At 47.3% G+C, this 20,026-nt stretch overlaps 1 protein-coding gene across 4 annotated transcripts; it reads left to right on the plus strand.

Moving 5' to 3' along the window:
* The first annotated feature begins 222 nt into the window (after window positions 1-222).
* Window positions 223-19,892, plus strand: impdh1b (IMP (inosine 5'-monophosphate) dehydrogenase 1b). 4 transcript variants are annotated; one of them, XM_084483139.1, is made up of 17 exons: window positions 223-361; window positions 1,450-1,548; window positions 1,894-1,971; window positions 6,416-6,464; window positions 7,877-7,978; window positions 8,424-8,498; window positions 9,097-9,219; window positions 10,017-10,223; window positions 10,450-10,537; window positions 11,560-11,759; window positions 12,261-12,351; window positions 12,443-12,538; window positions 14,979-15,122; window positions 15,445-15,589; window positions 16,203-16,346; window positions 16,517-16,600; window positions 17,871-19,892. In XM_084483139.1, exons 2-17 carry the CDS (start codon window positions 1,451-1,453, stop codon window positions 17,890-17,892), a joined length of 1,746 nt encoding a protein of 581 aa, XP_084339265.1. In that variant the 5' UTR covers window positions 223-361; window position 1,450; the 3' UTR covers window positions 17,893-19,892. The 4 variants fall into 4 exon arrangements, with proteins under 4 accessions (XP_084339265.1, XP_084339267.1, XP_084339266.1 ...); XM_084483141.1 differs by lacking the exon at window positions 9,097-9,219; XM_084483140.1 differs by lacking the exon at window positions 1,894-1,971.
* The last annotated feature ends 134 nt before the right edge of the window (window positions 19,893-20,026 follow it).

Here is a 20,026-nt window from a genome sequence, read left to right on the forward strand (position 1 = left end):
TAAACAACGTCAGAATAGCAGCAAATTAACTGAAAAGTTAAATCCCCCAATGAAATGAAATAATTCAAAAAATTCATTATTTTTATCCTTCATAAGAAAAAGTGGTTTGACGAGTAGTTCTAATTCAATCGAGGCCTGATCTGTGATTGGCCACAGAGGGAGAGAGGGGATGTGACGCTGCTGCCAGTACAAAACACACATACACACACTGCTGCAACACATCAACACACACACACACACACACACACACACCCGGTGGAACAGGCGACAGGCAATCAACTCTGCTACCTAGTACCATCCAGCATCACTTTGACATCTGGGGAGCAACTCACCACCATTCATTTTGGATTTTTCTTTAAAGGTAAAGCCACTAGCAGACCTAAGAACGGGTCTCTGATCCGACTCGTCGGTCGCTCAGTTCTGCTCCACGTCTTCGCTAACGCTGCTATGCTAACTAGCGCCATGTGTGCTCATGTGTCAGCCCGGAGCAGGGAGCCATCCAGTGCATGTGGGGCTCATCTACCATATATGTGGCAGTCTTTGCTTCGAATCGTGGGGATAGATGTTTCTGTGTAAATATAGGGGGATAGACATTTGAATATTGCAATTATCCTGTTATTATTTGATATAGATCCAAACTTCTCTTGATGGCTGGGCACAATGCACGGCTCTAAATGTGTCTCAGATCGTCTTTTCTCATTGTGTTGGAGGACCAGGGGTGGCTGACGATGCTTTTAGCCCAGTGTCTCCTCATGGAGCTGCTCCACCTGAGCTGCTCCTCATGGAGCTGCTCCTCCTGGGGCTTAGTGAATAGAAGTGCCACATGTACCATTAGCCACTAGCCTAGCCTATGGTCGTATCCAACACAAGCATGCCTCAAGGAAAACGACTCTAATCGATGACCACCAGACAGCTGATCTATGGTCCTCAGTGGTCTGGAAGCTATAGCCCCTGTAGTCTGTAGGATCTGGGTCAGCAGACCGGGGAGACTCACAGCCTGGCAAGTGCGTCATTTTGATATACGTGTGCTGTGCTGTTGTGCTCGTCTGTCTGCTCCTGTCGCTTGTCATGCGTTGGACAAATGTGCTTAGATGACGCGAAGGCAAGTCTTAACGTGGTGCTCTTGTACTATCAGACCGAATAGAGCAAAGCGAATTATATGGATCAGGTACCATTTTCGCCTGATGGTCAACCACAAATGCCCACAAATCTAAACAAATCTCCATCGCTTCACTGAGATGCCCAGCGATTCCATCTGGCAGCTACTGCGCAGGTGCATGGGCCTGGTGGATGCTGATGATGTTTCCATGGTTATGCCGTCTTAGGAGAAGGTTGTATTTGGCTTTGATGGGACTGTTTTGTTCTGTGCTTGGCAGTGTGTATACTGTATTGCATTCTGTAGTTCAATGATCTAGGTAACATTGTCATTTCGTGTACATCTTTTTGCAGCATGGCAGATTTCCTAATCAGCGGTGGCACAGGCTACGTTCCAGAGGATGGACTCTCGGCCCAGCAGCTCTTCTCCATAGGGGACGGACTCACCTACAAGTAAGTCCTCTCTCATCCTTACTTTTTCAATTTATTGTTATCTTTTATTTTCTGCTGCTAATTCTCACTCAACTCAACAACTCTAAATTTTAAAGTTGGATGTGGTGATGGTGAAAATGTTCCCGTCATGCAACAATGGGTCGTGTGTGTGTGTGTACGTGTGTACGTGTGTGTACGTGTCCGTGTGTGTGTGTGTGTGTGTACGTGTCCAGGTGTGTGTGTGTGTGTGTGTGTGTGTGTGTGTGTGTACCTGTCCAGGTGTGTACGTGTGAGTGTGTGTGTGTGTGTGTCTGTGCGCGTGCGTGCGCCCGCGTTTTGTAACGGCCAACACGTTTTGAATCGCAGATCTGACCAACAGTGTGTTGTCTCGGATGGTCAAACTGCTGAAGAGCTGTGCTCTAGAGGAGATGGGTTGACTTACAAGTGAGTAGAACGGCCTTCTAACAAACCTATGACACTCTAATACGAGAGAATGCGCTCCCCCCCACCCCCCACCTCCCCTCACCAGTGGCGCTCTCCCAACTAGGAACCAAACACCAAAATGGTCCTGCTCAACCGCAGCAGACTTAAGACGAGAGACGAGACATCTTCTCTTCTTATTATGAGTAAAGACGATTTCCGTAATTGTGATCATGATTGGGTCGGACATTATTCTTGTGGTTGTCATCCAGCATTCATCATTAAACCAACGACTAACCGTCATTTGTGCATGGTGATCTGCTGGATCCATCGTTTTGAACACACAAGTCATCTATTTGAATTCACCATTGAGCTACCGTTTACCATGGCTATTAGTAGCATGCTACTATTTCTAATAGCTACTTTAAGCATGCTACTACTGATAATGGCTAAAATAAGCATGCAATTCTACTAATCGCTACTCACAGCATGTCCCTGCTAATGGCTAGTGTAAGATGGCTACTATCTGCTCGTAGCAGGCTCGTAGGATGCCCATACTGATATCACATGGAGCATGCCAATTCTCATGGTAGATAATCATCCAGAACATATTTTTGGCAAAGGCCAATAAAAAGCATGAGCAGGCCTTTTTAGTATTTTCTTTTAATTTCCTCATGTCATGGAGCAACGGGCTGGACTTCCTGAGACTGAATTCCTGAGACGCATCTCTGGTCTCCTGTAGACGTGGCCATCAGCTGGCAGTGTGCCCACAGAACCTGAGCCTTTAATGCCCCACACATAGTGGCTGGATTACCATTACCGCCGTTTATTTAAGGTTCCAAAGCTGCTCGCTGGATTAGCGTGGATCACTTGGATTTATTTTACATTTTACCACAATTATTATAAAAAAAACATTTGTCATGTCAGTCTTTCCTGATTCAGGAGGTTTTGATCAGAGTAACTCTAGATGTTGGACGAAAGACACCTGGCCCTAAAACTTCTGTGTAATGTCTCCCAATTCTGATCTTATTTAAAACGGACCACTTGACACAATCTGTCCTGTAGTGGGACATTTTGTACGACTGCCTGGTTGATTGAGTTTAGAAGGCACTGGAACAATCCGGCCCATTGATGAGCTGCAGGTCGCTGCGGCTGCTCTTTAAGTGGATTTGCGTGCGTTTGATTGGAGCAGCATCCTGGTGGCTGTGGCCCTTTAACGAGGAGCATGGCGTTGTGAAGATAGCTGCTGCACGTGACACGTCTAGAGGACGATCATGTGAGTTGACTACAGGAGGAAGGAAGAGTGGTTGTAGAAAGTTTAGGATTAAATCATTTGGTGAAAGTAATTACTGTAATTCCATAATGACATGTCAGGCAAAACGAGTCGGTCCTGTTGGGTGTAAACGTGTCATGCTAAATGACAAATATCAGAGACAGTCTCTGATATTATATTTGATATTTGTCATTTACGTTGACTTTGTATGGAGTCGCGCCGCCCTGTCGCTTTTGGTGTGAACGCGGCTTAAATTAGCTTGTGGGGGTCTGCCTGCTGATTGGCCAACTCACTCCTAAAACCATGCAGTAATGTCTGCAGGGGGGGCAGGTAAATATTGCTCCCTGATTGTGGTCTACTTAAGGCAGCTTGCGCCACCTACCTGTGCTTAACACATTTGTATCCATTTTACATTTAGATGATCATGCAAAGCATTAAAACATTTTCTATATCAGACATCAGTGCTCTCGTGTGAATCTTAAAGCACTCTAAATCCGACGCACAGATTTTAATTTTAAATATCCTAGTGCTCATCATGACATGTTTGTTTATGTTTCTAGCTGGCACACACACTGAGTTTGGTGTGCAGACTCGATGGGTGAAATGATACGTTGTGCCCCTGTATTTAAGTGACGAGGCTAAATGTGTGAGTGACTAAAGTAAACAGGCCTCGTCCGAAGCCCAGCTGTGGTCTGTGGCTTGGCAGTGAATGGGGACAGATGTGCTCTCGTCTCCTCCTGCCTAGCCCTGTCTGGATGTTTTGTTGGCTGTCTGGATGGTGAAATGTAGGAAACACACACGTGTAAAAACACACCCAGAAGTGCACACAAACACGAAGCGTACACACACACACACACACACACACACACACACACACACACACACACACACACACACACACACACACACACACACACACACACACACACACACACAAAGCGCTCACACTAACTAAACTACTTCCGTTGCCAGTGGTAAAAGTTCTTAGCCGTGTCTGCAAAGGTTGGCTGTGTCAGAGCCTGTCTACAGAGAGCCTTGGCACTCTCTATTGAGCCCCATTGTATCAAACTTGGTTGCAGTTCCATTAGAATTCCACTGGGGGTGATCGAATGAGTGCAGATTGAATGGGGGTCTATGGGGCTAGACGGCTAAATGTATCTCTTTCACCTGCTTGTCGTTGAAATATCGCATTGTATGGTAGATTCTGCAAGTTCAATATAGTTTATAGTTCAAAAGTCGAATGAATGAGTATGTCCTTTCGATTTCTTACAGGTTGGGCCGCTGTTGGTCGTTCACGCTAGCATTCTGCTAATGAATGTTGATTGGTCAGGGACGGACTTACGACTGATTACGACTAGAAACCCCTCTTGATGGCATCTGAAGCTGAAGCACAATCAGAAACATTATCTTAAGGAGGACTTTCTGTCGAAGTTATAGTTATTATTAAGTTATTATATGTATAAATATAATATATATTATGTATGCGGAAGTGCCAAAGTGACTCAGAACTTACCGTAAAGCAGGACCGCTGGCAGTGACGTCATCTTTTTGAACAGATTTTTAGAACAGTTAAGTGAACTTAATAAATGCAATATTCAGCTGAGTGTATTCTTTTAGCCCCCCCCTTTTGAATGTGACTCTCAAATTACTTGACAAAAAATAACACCCTGAGAAAAGTGGAATTTGAGGGTGAAACCCTGTCGACTCCCATTCATTCTGCACTCACTGGCGAGCGCCCTCACAACGGCAGAGATGTCAGTTCAGAAACCGGAAGTCACCAGAGAGTGCCAGTTCTCTTCATATTCTCTGGCTGTGTATTCTTGAATACATCCATCATATTTTGGAGACATTCGTGTTGGAGCTAGGATCCCTGTTCAATAACTAAAAGTCATTTTTCGGCTAAAGTTGGTATCCAAAACAAAAACAACAAAAAGTGATAATTATAGGTCTATAAATGTAATTTACCATGTGGATTCAATAAGAGGACTGTGTGAGAAACGTGATGCTGCATGTACATGTACAATGACCATGGTGAATATCTACAAAGATGCCTTATTGCGATTGGTTAAACTGATATATTTGCAGGCTAGAGATATCCAAAATCGACATTGAATAAAAGTAATATCACTTTTTCGCAAAACCGATATTGTGTATACAGTCCCATTCAGCTCCTGTATTTGTAATTATTTTATTGAAGTGGTAAGAAATCGCAACTGACAATCGTGTTTAATGTAAAGGACCTTTACCCTGTGCTGCTGCTACTACTATCGCAAAACCCGGCTTGCAATGTACGCAAGCTTAACTTTCATCATCTTCTCTGAATCCAAAACCCTTCCACTCCACAGAATGTGAACCTTGTGTCTGTACAGGTAGACTCTCGTTCTCAATACCATCAGTGGCTGGGTTTGTTCTGATCATTTGTCTTTATTTGTCCTTCCTTGCACAACTCTTCCCTCACACTGTCTGACTGTAATTCACCAGTGTCTCACTCCCTGTCTGGGTTTATTTCCCCTGGTTTTCTGCATCAAGTGGTGAAACACTGCGTTGCCAATTGTTAAGGGAGGAAGCAGGAGCGCTTGTTTTGATGCAGCTGATGTCCTTAATGAAAATGCAGCAGAACTGATGTTATTTAGAAATGAGATGCAGAGATGCAGTTATAGGCTGAGTGGCCAAAGGGGTCATGCACTTGTATTGTTACAATCAGTAAGCAGGCTGGTTTTATTAGGAGCATGGTTTTCCCAAAGATCTGAGAGCAAAACCATTGTGAGCTGTGTCTATTTTTATCATTTACTGTATCAATTATTTACGTTTGGATGCAGGTTGGGAACAGAGCTTCCATTTCTTGGTTCATGGTCAGTGCTGTGTTCAGAAGTTTCTGCGTATTTCCTTTTTCTTTTGTGTGCCATTGAAGACCTTTGATTGAACTCTTCAGAAACAGGAAATGCGATAATAGACTTGAATCTGGTAACCTTTTTCAAGTCCACCCTTGTCTAGTCAAATGCTGTTTGATTCAACTTCAGTTCAGATTAACTTTTATGTTAATCCGTAGAGAGTTGTCTGACCTCATGTAACAATAAGTCAGTGTGGCGACTGGGGGACATTTTTGTCATCTTCAAGCAGGGTTGTCTTGCTGATCGCACCGTGAAAGTCTCCTGAAACACGCTAAAGTGTCACTGCTCTGCTTCTGTGTTTCAGTGACTTCCTGATTCTCCCCGGCTTCATCGACTTCACCTCAGACGAAGTGGTGAGTGTGTGGCGATCCAAACCGACCGTTTCACAACGCCCACGGCATGGTGCACCGCCTGAATAATGCACTCACAGGATGAAGATAACAATGAATCGCATGTTGTATATAAATTGCTGTCAGGCGTTTCCACAACGGTAGACGATTGAGTATGCAGCGCTAGTCTGTTCCAGGTTGCTTCACCGACAGCCAACCCCTACCACCACATACTGTCCATCGAGGCCACCTGACGTCACCTAGAACCACCATCTCTGTCCATAGACATACTGAAGCCCTCTGTTCTCCCAGACCATAACTTTCCCAATTTCACTACTCCAAAAATAAATGTTCTTGAATTTTTTGGTCTTCCGATAAATCACCCGCATTATTTTATTCTCTTTGTTTTTTTCCTCTCTCTCTCTCTCGTGCGCGTCATGGCCGCCCACTGCCTTGTCTTACTGCCCGAGCCTTGTGCTTACATTAGTGGTCGGCTTGTTGCTCCCTCGCTGCTCAGGCACAGCCAAGGAGCCTGTCTGCGCATTCTCTGGGTTTACTCCCTTTTATGAAAAAATAAAAAAAAGGAGAAAAACATAAAAATAAAAAAAGTCCTGTTAGACGTTTTCTCACTGGATTTTTTTTCATTTAATTTTTTTTAGTTGCAAATAAGCTTGACAAGTTATTTTTATCCAGCCCTACTTTGTGGTTAGGCAGAAGCTAAGCCTTCTAGACGCTTGAAGGTTGTCTGAGTCCTGAAGCCGAGCTGTTCTGAATGAATCAGCGGGTGGGTGAGGGTGGGTGAGTTTGTGGTGGGTGGGTGGGGGTGGGGGAGAGACAGACCTGGGAGAAGTTTAACTTTGGAGGCCCATGGCTCAAACTCCACATCCTTGGGAAGAATGTTGCACGTCCATGTGTTTATCCTCCCAAGATGGAGAACTCGTTGGGAATGTTGTTTTCCCTCTGCCCCCCCCCCCCACAGTTGGACTATCCCTTAGGAACATGTACCTGTACAATCTTGTTATGTCGGCGTGAGATAACAAATTATCTCACTCTTATGAAGAACTCCTTCGCTGGGCTCCCATGAGCGGGGAATGCTGTCTTTTTCGTTTTCTCCCAGCAACTACACGGCCGCTTGTTATGGGAATAGAACTCCTCTCTGAGTGGCCCCCACGGGCACCTTGAGGGGGGGGGGGGGCACAAGAAAGAAAGTAGTGGTAGAGGCGTGTGACCGAGCTGTGCTGAGATTGACCCTTCCTCCGCCGTCGATACGGCCGCCCCGCTGACAGGGTCATTGGAAGGTGTGGTGCGGCGGGTGTTGTATACAAGCAACCGAGCCCCCTAGTGGCCGAGACCGGGTTTACATTAGAACCATGCTTTCTCTGGTTGTTTATACATGAGCCTTCATGTTATTCACCGTGGCTCCTCTTCCTCTCCAGGACCTCACGTCGGCCCTGACCAAAAAGATCACGCTGAAGACCCCCCTCATCTCCTCCCCCATGGACACGGTCACCGAGTCGGCCATGGCCATTGCGATGGCGGTACGTCTCCCTGCACTGAGTCAACACGGACCATGGCGTTGGAATAATTCAGCGGTTCAGTTGTTTAGCATAGAGATTTCAGTTGATCTTCAGGAAACGTATAATCAGGAAAATGTTGACCGTGTATATTTAGTCTCAATTATCAGGTCTGTCTTGACAAATATTTGCTAATCATGGGTTTACAAAGGCAGGTATTTGCCTTGCTTTCTCTCCAGGTCGTTAAACATTTAATACTGTATTTTTCTGATTGCTCGTCAGTCAAAGCAGCCTAATGCCCTTTGGTCTCCAAACTTGGGATGGGCATTTCACCCAGTTCATGACATTCCATGGAGTAAATAATGCAGCTATAGACACTGAAAAAGGTTTATTGTCAGTAAGTTAGTTTAATTTCACCCATAGTGTTCCAAGTTACCTGCATGGTTTTAAAGTGATTCTTCTCTCCTAGCTGATGGGAGGGATCGGGATTGTCCACCACAACTGCACACCAGAGTTCCAGGCCAACGAGGTCCGGAAGGCGAAGGTAAGGCCCCCTGTGCTTCACTCGTTCCTGGACCGCTACGTATCGGCTGGATACCGTCTTTCGAGGCGCAAAGTGTATCCCGATTATCAGGATCGCTGCAGCTTCTATTCCAGAGCAGCTTCGAGGTAGATTCACTGAAAAAAGACTCCACTGAAAGAAATCTCTGCCGTTTTCAGGGATTTGCGCTGAGTGATGAAACTCTCATGAAGCTCTCACAATGTAAAGCCCATTGACATTAGAGGTTTGTGTGTCTAAATTAATTGCTTGCAAAATAAAGGATGCCTTAAATGACTCATGGACGCTTACTCACCCATCAGTTGACCGGCAAAGCGGCCATGTCACGGCCCCAGAGATTATCGCTGCTATTAAACCGCTTCTTTACAGTTTCATGCCAGCATTGGGAGTACGTCTGGCCATTCTGCGATCGGATCGTATATTGCCAAATGAAGGGATGTTGGACAATTCGTTTTTCCTACACCGATATTAAGGCAATTTTAACTAACTTACTAACTTACTTTAACTCTTTTTTTAATAATTAAAATAAAATGTTCAGTCTTTCATAAATGTTTATCTACGTGACTAACTGTATTGCTTGCAGTTGTCTTTACTCCCACCACCCCTCCTCCGAACGCCCTCTGGCGATGGTATAATTTATTGGCAGTCTAGAATAACCCTGATCGGACACAATGAACAAAGAAACCACCGCCCATCTCTAGTGCAGGCAAGTATCTGGGTTGTGTGCAAAGATAAGCCTAACAAGATGCAGCTTACACTATGGAGTGGCTCCGCCGTCGAGCGCCCATCGACCCTGACCCTGTCGTAGGGTGTTCATACAGAGCGCAGCGGCACATATGGGGCCCATGTGGGGCCCATGTGGACTCTCTGTTCGGGTCTTGCCGATTGATGATACTTGGGCTGGCTGTGATCGCCGTCAGGAATCGTGATGGTCATCTCATGGACGGTGATCTAGCGGGGGAACCAGATGAATCAGCGAGCTTGTGTTTTGGTTTTGACCACCCCTCCCGTTCAGTCCGGTTCAGACCAGCACTACGGCACACTGTCGTTGCTCTTATTGGTTGTAGGTCTGTCCATTTGTGTCCAGAGGCACTTTGGGCTGTGCCCGTTGATAACAGCCCTTGGAAAATCGATAAATGAACAGAGAGGTTGGTCTGGCAATGGCCTGCTAGTGATCTCAAGAGCCCATTGGTTTGTCGTTATTTTATGTTTTATGTTTTATTTTAAGTTCTTCTCTTTGGCATGGTTGGTTTTCTTTTATTTCTGATATGTGCAGAGAACAGAAAATGCTGAAAATCGGAGCGAACGGCAGCTCACTTTCCGTCAATAATCGGTTGCGGATGAAAACGATGAATCTAGAAAATGAAAGTGCCTTTGTTGTTATTGTTTATAAGTTTCGCGTTTTATTTTCGATGCTTCCAAAGCTGGACCACTCCTAACGCTTCTGGCTGCCATTCCTAACCGCCCGGCTCCTCCCATAACGCCGTGGTCCTGTGTCCGCAGCGCTTCGAGCAGGGCTTCATCACGGACCCCCTGGTCATGAGCCCCAAGAACACGGTGGGCGACGTCTTCGAGGCCAAGGTGCGGCACGGCTTCTCGGGGATCCCCGTCACGGAGACCGGCAAGATGGGCGGGAAGCTGGTGGGCATCGTCACCTCCAGAGACATCGACTTCCTCACGGAGAAGGACCACGGCAGACCCCTGGGCGAGGTGTGTGTGTGTGTGTGTGTGTGTGTGTGTGTGTGTGTGTGTGTGTGTGTGTGTGTGTGTGTGTGTGTGTGTGTGTGTGTGTGTGTGTGTGTCAATTTCCTAGTTTAGGGATAGTATGTGCTCTCAATGTCCTCGTTTAGGGGACAGGGTAGTGTGTTTGTGTGTACACGTGATTCGTTGCAGCAACTTGTCGTCCGCATATTGACGTGTATCTCCATGACGACAGGCCATGACCAAGAGGGAGGAGCTAGTGGTGGCGCCGGCGGCCGTCACGCTGAAGGAGGCCAACGACATTCTGCAGCGTAGCAAAAAAGGTGAGCCGTCAGCCGCCATCTTGAAAGGAGAGCCACCTGAAGAAGCTCCTGTAAACACGGTTTACAGGAGCTTCAGTAACTGGAGGGCGGGTGTGTGGCCTCTTCAGAGGAGCTGCTGTTTAGTGCTGCTGTCACACCTGTCCCCTCAGCAGGGGACCTGGTAACCCCACAGGGAGCCACCAAGTGCAAACCAATCCACAAGGGGCGTTGAGGGATCTCCTAGATCAGTTGAATCCTTTAAAACATCCATTTTGTATCTACAGTGGTTTACGTTACATGTTAAAGCAATATCCAATATTATAAAACGGGTGGCTTAAATCAAGCGATCTGATTGGTTCCCAACTGAGGTATAATGAGCGTATACACACAGCTATGACGCCAATTCAGTTTGCAGAGTTCTGCATCACTCCGCACCTAACATGAACTGTTGTTTTATTTATATATAAAAGCAATAGCATAGTTCACTGAAGCCTAAAAATATGTTTATTGATGGAGAGGGTGGAAATGTTGTAAAGCAATAGGCGCACGGTGAGTGAACTCGATCGTAGGCTAAATTGCCCGGCGAACCAAGCTACCGTCTCTAGCCTAGCCTTCTCTATGAAGGACGCTACAGTGTGTTGCATAGCAACCGCCGCACACTTTGCAGGCAGCCAGGAGGGACTACTTTTTTGTATTCGTAAAAAAAAATGCTTTTCTGACTTTCTAGTTTTTTTCAAAATAACGCCCCTTAACTGTGGTATAATGAGAACATACCACAACCTGTCGTGATCTATTGCTTAATTATACCACCAGGTGTGGTGTGATTAGCCGTTACAAGCCGTTCTGAAAATCTGCCTCTTCTGACACCACAAGTGTGCGTGTCCACCTAGATGTGTGACAGATAGATGAGCAGCGTTTGCTACGGTCCACTGGGTAGGCTGGTAGACTGATCTATCCGGCACACATCTAGGTGATGTCAGAAGAGGCAGTTTTTCGGCTTTTAACGTAACCTTTTTAAAACATCCATTTTTTGTATAAAAAAGGCAAGCTGCCCATCGTGAACGACAGCGACGAGCTGGTGGCCATCATTGCGCGGACGGACCTGAAGAAGAACCGCGACTACCCGCTGGCCTCCAAGGACTCCCGCAAGCAGCTGCTGTGCGGCGCCGCCATCGGCACCCGGGAGGACGACAAGTACCGCCTGGACCTGCTGGTGCAGGCCGGCGTGGACATGGTGGTGCTGGTGGGTGGAGTTCGGTTCGCGTCCCCTCCTGGCGGGAAAGGAGTGTGAAACGGGGGGGGGGGGGGGGGGGGGGGGTGGGAGGTTTCAAGGAATGGTGGGTCCCGGTGGGTGGAGGACGGGTGGAGGCTTGTTCTGTTCGCTGGCCCCTCCTGGGGGGATAGGATGTTGTGAAACAGTGGTGGGGGGGGGGGGGGGGGTTTGAGGCCCAGACTCGCCCTGGCGGTTTTAATTGCGCGGATGTGATCATTTTAAGTGTGAGTTTTAATCAACGGCGTTATTCTTGGAAAGGGGTCGGCATTTGGGTTTTCCGCTTATTAATTTCGATCAAAGATGAAGCCACGTTCTTCCTCCACGGCCTCAGTTTGAAATGTATTAGTAACGAGTTGGTGAGGGTTTTTTTCGAGGATGCAGGATGCTGATATTAAATGCTGTAGCGCAGAGCAAAGAACAACCAATCTTCGCTGTGGATGCGCTGTTACTAATGGCTCCTTTTGTTTGCAGGATTCCTCGCAGGGCAACTCTGTGTACCAGATCAACATGATCCACTACATCAAACAGAAGTACCCAGAGCTCCAGGTGGTGGGGGGCAACGGTACGGTCGCTCTCTGCTCGCTGGTATCCGTGTCCCGCCGTTGATGCGTCTGCACTGTAGGCTGATGTCCCGTGTTCTGGTTCCCCTGCAGTGGTGACGGCGGCGCAGGCTAAGAACCTGATCGACGCCGGCGTGGACGCCCTCCGAGTGGGCATGGGCTGTGGCTCCATCTGCATCACACAAGAAGGTACCCCCACCTCGCCTCCTCCTCCTCCTCCTCCTCCACCCCTCCACCCTTCCTCCTCCACCCCTCCTCCCCCTCCCCCACCCCCCTCCTCCACCCTTCCTCCTCCCCCACCCCCCTCCTCCACCCTTCCTCCTCCACCTCCCCCATCTTTCCTCCTCCACCTCCCCACCCTTCCTCCTCCACCTCCCCCACCCCCCTCCTCCACCCTTCCTCCTCCACCTCCCCCATCTTTCCTCCTCCACCTCCCCACCCTTCCTCCTCCACCTCCCCCACCCCCCTCCTCCACCCTTCCTTCTCCACCTCCCCCACCTTTCCTCCTCCACCCCCCCCTCCTCACCCCTCCTCCTCCACCCCCCCCCTCCTCACCCTTCCTCCTCCACCCGTCTGCACCCCTCCACTTCTGAATAGGAAAGCGTCTTTCTGTCATGTCCCTGGTGGAGCATAGACTGGTCTGACTGTATGTGAAATGGACTCTTTTCACATAATCATCATCATCATCACTCATTATGGGTCTGTCCAGACTAGAGAAGAGGACATCCATTGACCATGTCCATACGTGCCGTGCCCTGGTCCACTTCAAAATTATATTAAATAAATGATATATTATATGAAATTATCGCAGACCCATAATTAGTATAATGCGCGGCCCCTGGGTGTGTAACCCCTCTGGTAAAGGGTCTATTGGGTGTGGTACTCCCACGTTACCACGGCAGCCGTCCTGTCAGCATCCCATTCCGCTCCATTGTTAGAGTATAGTGTGAGCATAGGTCACCACCCAGGAGCAGCAGGTCACTCTGGGGCTATTGTTAGCCCTTCCCAGCAGCCACCTCTCTCTTCATGCCAGTGGGGGGCGCCGGTTGCCACAAAAAATAAAAAAGGGCAACCGATACTCAGGCTCTACTCCTGGTTGTCATGGCAATCTGCAGAGGAAGGCCCCGTCCTCCGTTGCCACGGTGACGAGCCTTCCCCTGCTCTGTGCCGGGGTGGTGTTCTTCGACCACCGGGACCCCGGTGTCTGTCTATAGCCTTCAGAGTGTGTTCTAGAGGACGGCTGCTGGTCTGAGCAGCCTCCCCTGGCCCCCATCAGACTGACTGGACTCGATAAACAATAAATCAATTAATCGCACGATCAATTAAAATGAGACGATAATTTTGCCGTCCGCGATACATAAGCTTTTTTTTCCTTCTTTTTTCTCGTGTCTCTCTCTATCAAAGAGACTGGATGACAAGAGTTTTCACTCCGGAGCATCGGTCTCGACAGACCCCCTCTCACTTCCTTGGCGTAATGAGGAGTTAACCCTCGAGTCGTGTGTCACTGGTCAGCCGCATGGTCTCTGTGTGGGGAGGCCCTGGCGTTACAGAGTCAGAGCCCGGCTATATGCCCATCTTCCTAGACATTCTCTTGAGTGCAGCATGAGAGCCCCGTGAGGAGGAGCAAGCCAGAGAAAACGCTAGTTGAGATTTGGAGGAATGAAGAACAAAGATGGAATTGGTTTTGTGGGAGCACTTCGGGTTCAAACCGAATGACCGTGGTGAACCACTTAACCTGTGCGAGCCGGTATGTCACATTTGTTGTAAAACGGTAACAACTAAACGTGCCAATACAACAAACATGCATCTGCACCTAAAGCATAATCATCCGATGCAGTTTTCCCTGCTGCGGAAAAAAAATACAACATATCATGGGACGTCTCCGTCTTCCTGACAGTCCACAATCACTGGGGCGTTAAGTCGACAAACAAAGTATTAACATGACAGTTCAAATGGTGCGCACTCACAGACAGTTGTAGTTCGCTTCATGTAGTTTTTATTTATTGTTTTTGGCTGTTTTGTTTATTTGTTTTGGATATTTAGAATATCTTCCAGTTCCAGTGTTAAATATTCTTTAGAAATAACAGTTTATTGATCTTTGAAAGGTTGTACTTGCATTATTTTGCCATTATCATTATTATATTAGTTATATATTAGTTGAAAATGGTCTCAAAACGGCAATATTATCGCTTATCGCAATAATTTTTGGGACAATTTATCGCCCAGCAAAATTGTTATTGTGACAGGCCTAGCTGCACACCTGTTGTGTGTTGTCAGTGTGCACGCGTTAAACCAGACATCACTACACACCCTAGGGGAGATCTCTGGCCTCTGAGCCCCAACTGCTCTGTATAGATTTACCCAACCTCGGCAATATAGCGGTTCCAACAGCACCACCCTGTGTCCTTGTTTACAGCACCTAGCTGTAAAGCCAGCAAGGTGGCTTGTAAGCTCCCTAGTGGTCATTGCTACATAGCACCTGCACTTTTATTGACGCACGCACGCACGCGCGCACATCTGTCTGCTGTATCTCTCTTCATGTCTGCATAAAGAGCTATAACTTTACACCATGAGTATTTGTCTAGTATTGGTCTGTTTCCATGGTGACCGACGCTCTCCTCTCCTCCAGTGATGGCGTGCGGCCGGCCTCAGGGCACCTCCGTGTACAAGGTGGCGGAGTACGCGCGGCGCTTCGGCGTGCCGGTGATCGCCGACGGCGGGATCCAGACGGTCGGCCACGTGGTGAAGGCGCTGTCCCTGGGCGCGTCCACCGGTGAGCTCAGGACGCCGCAGGAGGAGGGAGGAGGGAGGGAGGAGCTCCTGGAGCTGTAGCAGCAGGAGGAGGGAGGGGCCGCAAGCTAGATCTATAGAATGTTGATGGAATATGGATATGGAAAAGGAGTTTGATATCATAAATATCATCTTTTTTTTTCTCTCAAAAACATACATTTTGAAAAAGAAATTCAATATATATATATATATATATATATATATATATATATATATTTTTTTTTTTTTTCCCAAGCATGAATTTTTAATTTAAACCATAGAAAGCCCTTTGACCTTTGACCTTTGCCCCCCCCACCCCGGTGCAGTGATGATGGGCTCCCTGCTGGCCGCTACCTCAGAGGCCCCGGGCGAGTACTTCTTCTCGGACGGCGTGCGGCTGAAGAAGTACCGCGGGATGGGCTCGCTGGACGCCATGGAGAAGAGCACCAGCAGCCAGAAGAGATACTTCAGGTAGCGCCGCGCGGCCGGCCTACGTCTGCCGTCCTCTAGGGGGGGCGGGCGGGCAGTCCTCCTATTTGGAACTGCGTGATTAGCAGTGATGGACAGATGGTTCATCCAATCACCTTCCAAGTATTTATTTTTTAAAGTGCCCGCCCCTATCCAAACAGGACCTAGTTCCAGATGGTTGTGTGTTGTGTGCGATGACCAGGGCTGAACCATTTGGGGACATGATCTAATTGCGATTATTTCAACCAATTGCGATTTAGTATGAGATTTTTCTTCTTGACGTTCCTTATGTTCTGTATTATTCACTAAACAAGCAATAAATCATTCTATCGTCTGACCAACACAACATTGGAAGCAGTCAACATATAAACTGCTCTTTCTATTAGGCCAGGCCTGTGATTAGATGAATTGATGCATGAATTAATATAATAACATCTTTATTTACCTATTTTTGTTAAAATAAATACGAATCTTACTGATCTCCAGTCAGTAACGGTAACATCTTTTATTTATTTGTTCTATTACATCACGCTGTCGGTTTGAATTAGATGACTTGTTCAGCCCTACCGTCTCAGAGCCGCCCCCTCATTGGTTGTTCTCCCCGTGTGTCCCTCAGCGAGGGGGACAAGGTGAAGGTGGCCCAGGGCGTGTCGGGCTCCGTCCAGGACAAGGGGTCCATCCACAAGTTCGTCCCCTACCTGATCGCCGGGATCCAACATGGCTGCCAGGACATCGGCGCCAAGAGCCTGTCAGTCCTCAGGTGAGCAGTTTGAGATCAACAGATACAAGTCAACACGCCTGTTACTAACTTGATTTGAATTCAGGTCTCCCAAGTTATTCTTTGTGTCTTTTTAGTTCTTGAGTGGGTTGTGATTCGTGGGGTTGTGTGTCTCTGTGTGTGGTTGTCAACCTGTGGTCTCCCCGGTCCAGGTCCATGATGTACTCTGGGGAGCTCAAGTTTGAGAAGAGGACGATGTCCGCACAAGTGGAGGGAGGAGTCCATGGGATGCACTCGTAAGACACAGACACACACACGCGCACACTCGCACACGCATGTATGGAAGGCCAGAAGGGTCAAAATGACACCTAATTTTAGGTGAGCAGTGATGTAAATCAATGGTTCGACCCTTCATACATTGGTTTGTTTTGCGTTTAAGATCGTATAAGATCACTACTACAGAGTGAATGTGGACCTTCTACTTAAAGTATTTTGATGACATCTAGTATAATGAATCGGCAGTCAAGGAGTAACATCAAGAAGAGATGTAGGCCTACATATCAGACATTAAATGCACATGGAACACAGTCATAGTAGGCTCAAATATATATATATACTTAAGACTCATATACTTTATTGTAGTTTTAAGAAAAATCAGTGTGAAAATGACAGCAGAAACGCAGTATTTTTGGCCTGCCTTTTTGGCCTGCCATACACATGGATACACAGACCGACGCACAATAAGCAAATGGCCTCATTTGGCTATCAAAGAGGCTAGGTTTATGCTGTGTTTACATTGCAGAGTTTTAGTGCCAGGAAATCGCTATGCCTGAGAGATTAGTCTCAGCTGACGTTAACATTGCTCTCCAGTGACCTCTAGTGGTCGTAGCGGGTCACTGGTCAGCCTACTGGAGGATTAAATTGCTGGCTTTAGTTTTTCTTGGCTGCTCGTCAGATAAAACAAGCAAATTAAGACCTCATTTTGCACTATGATAATTTGTGACGGGCATTGACAATTTATGAAGAAATTAAGTAGACTAAATTAATCATTGATTTCATACTCATGATTCATTGATTTATTAATCAGAAATATAGAATTAAATACTTAAAACAAGATATCATGAGATGCAGCCCTAATCTGTGTGTGTTTCTCACACCTTTTTTAGGTAGTTGAATTGAGTCCGAAACGGCTTTTAATGTATTTCAGCCAAAGTGAGGATTCGGTAGAGGTGTCTGAACGTCGGATACATTAAGCAATGGTCCGGTGCGTCTGACCAGGGTCTTGTGCCGTCTGACCGTGTCTCTGACCAGGGCCTTGTGCCGTCTGACCAGGGCCTTGTGCCGTCTGACCGTGTCTCTGACCAGGGCCTTGTGCCGTCTGACCGTGTGTCTGACCAGGGCCTTGTGCCGTCTGACCGTGTGTCTGACCAGGGCCTTGTGCCGTCTGACAGTGTGTCTGACCAGGGCCTTGTTCTGTCTTGACTCTGTGTGTTTTGCCCCGGCCAGCACACAGAATGACATCGCTCCCAAAGCCCGAGTCCTAATGTTTTCCCGTCTCTCCCACAGGTACGAGAAGAGGCTGTACTGATGGACTTGCCCGGACCAACCCATTCCCGCAGTGACCAAATGTAACCCCACCCCCCCCACCCCAACCTCCTCACAAACACACCGTCGCACCACCCAGCAAACTTGGTGTGGCTCGCCCTCACTTGTTATCATAAGAGTGCGCTCGCTCTCTTGCTCTCTGACGCTACAAGCCAATATGTCGTGGAGGAGGGAGGGAGGGAGGGAGAAGAGCTTGGCGATGGGGGAGTGGTTAGTAGGGGAGGCAGAACAGAACATTGAATTGTGTGACACCCGTTGCTTAGACCAGCACCTAAAGATTTGGTGCATCAAGGGGATCTGACATTGCATGCCCCGAAGTGTGTGTGTGTGTGTGTGTGTGTGTGTGTGTGTGTGTGTGTGTGTGTGTGTGTGTGTGTGTGTGTGTGTGTGTGTGTGTGTGTGTGTGTGTGTGTGTGTGTGTGTGTGTGTGTGGACCCTCCTGTTTGTATTCTGGCTTGCGCTCAAATAATTAAATAAATCCCTAAATTTAAGGAATCAACAAAAATCATGTATCCTGCATTATCCGGCCCCTTATAACCAAATGTTTTTATGTTGATTATAGAAGTGACCAAAAAGAGTGCGCTATAGCTGAGTTCAGGGACGGGTAGACACGATGTATGTGTTAGAAAGTACACACAGTCAATCATTGATGAGCGATGACGACCCATGCCTTTCCCGGGTCTTAAAGGCCCAGATTTCCTCTTAGTTTAACGTTAAGTTGTATAGAGTGAACCGGTGAAGGGGGGGGTGGGCTGGGGCTACAATTTAGCATGACTAGGGGTTAGTCGTCTTTTTATTTTTATATGCATGCTTGGTTCCTCCTAAGCCGCCCGCGACGGGGCCGAGTGGAGACGGATTCTGCTTGTTTTCTTAGGTTTTGTTTCGCTCTTTGTTTTTCTATTGACACACGTACTGCCAAGTGACCCGCCGCCACCGCCTCCGACACACACCGGTTATTTTTGTAAATCCGAAAGAAACCAAAACTGAATCCACGCAGGTCAGCTGCTACCACTACACCCTGCCCCCCCCCCCCCACACACACCCTCTACTCCCCCCACACCCCCCCCCCTCCCCCGTCGTCCCCACACACCCCCTGCCCCCCCCCCCCCGAGCTCCTAACCCCGACCTCCTCCTCCTCTTCCTTGCGATACGCCGCTGAAAGATGGTCACAGATTTCATTTCTCCTTAATATTATTATTGTACAACCAGAGATATGCCTTGAAGCCGCGATGAATAAGGGTTCTGCTCTGAAAGTCTTCTGCGCGTTGAAGTGAAAGCATGATTCTGTTACAAACCACCCCAACGCACACGGCCGGTCCTCACCCCACTCCCCCACAGCCTGTCCTCACCCACAGCCTGTTCTCACCCACAGACGGTCCTCACCGCACTCCCCCACATCCACCACTGGCTCTAATCAGTCGGCTCAGAACGAGTCGGCTTCTCTTTCCAAGGTGGATGGGCTGTTACTTTAGTTTCCTTATTTGTTCCTCCTCTGTTTGTTTGTGCTCATGTCCCCTGAACTGATGGATGAAGTTCTTGCAGTTGACCCGATTTGGTAAAGAAAAAATGTACATGATGTATGGATATATATGTATATGTTTATGTATATATATTCCTATATTTTGTTGGGAAAGATTTCCACATCCATGTGAAGATTTTTAAGGTTGACGATTTATTGTGCATTTCTGCATTTATTTTTTTGTTTGTCCATCCAAAGCAAAAATCCCCTCACTGGATTCTGGAAATGCTGGTGTTTGCTCGAGCTGCTTCTGACTAGAGACTTTTTATTTTAGCTTCACACTTGCGACTGTAGTTAACCAGTAAATGCTAGAAGCGCCTCTTCCCAATTTCACTAACAATTGCTGTTTTAGATGGACGGAAGATACTCCAGTGTAGTATTTCAGATACGTACAGGACCTTGTTTACAATAGGATATTCAACTGTGTGTTATCTTGAAACAAAATAAATAAAGGTCAAGCTGTGTTTGAATTTGTGGTCGAACTTTGTGTAATTACAACAGTGTAATTATTAATTACACAAGTTGAGTATGGCAGTATATATAGTGACCCCCCCCAAGAATAGAATCGGATGATTGTATATAAAAAGCTTTATTAAAA

The sequence above is a fragment of the Micromesistius poutassou genome, assembly GCF_964030765.1.
Source record: "Micromesistius poutassou genome assembly, chromosome: 18".
Taxonomy (NCBI): Eukaryota; Metazoa; Chordata; class Actinopteri; order Gadiformes; family Gadidae; genus Micromesistius; species Micromesistius poutassou.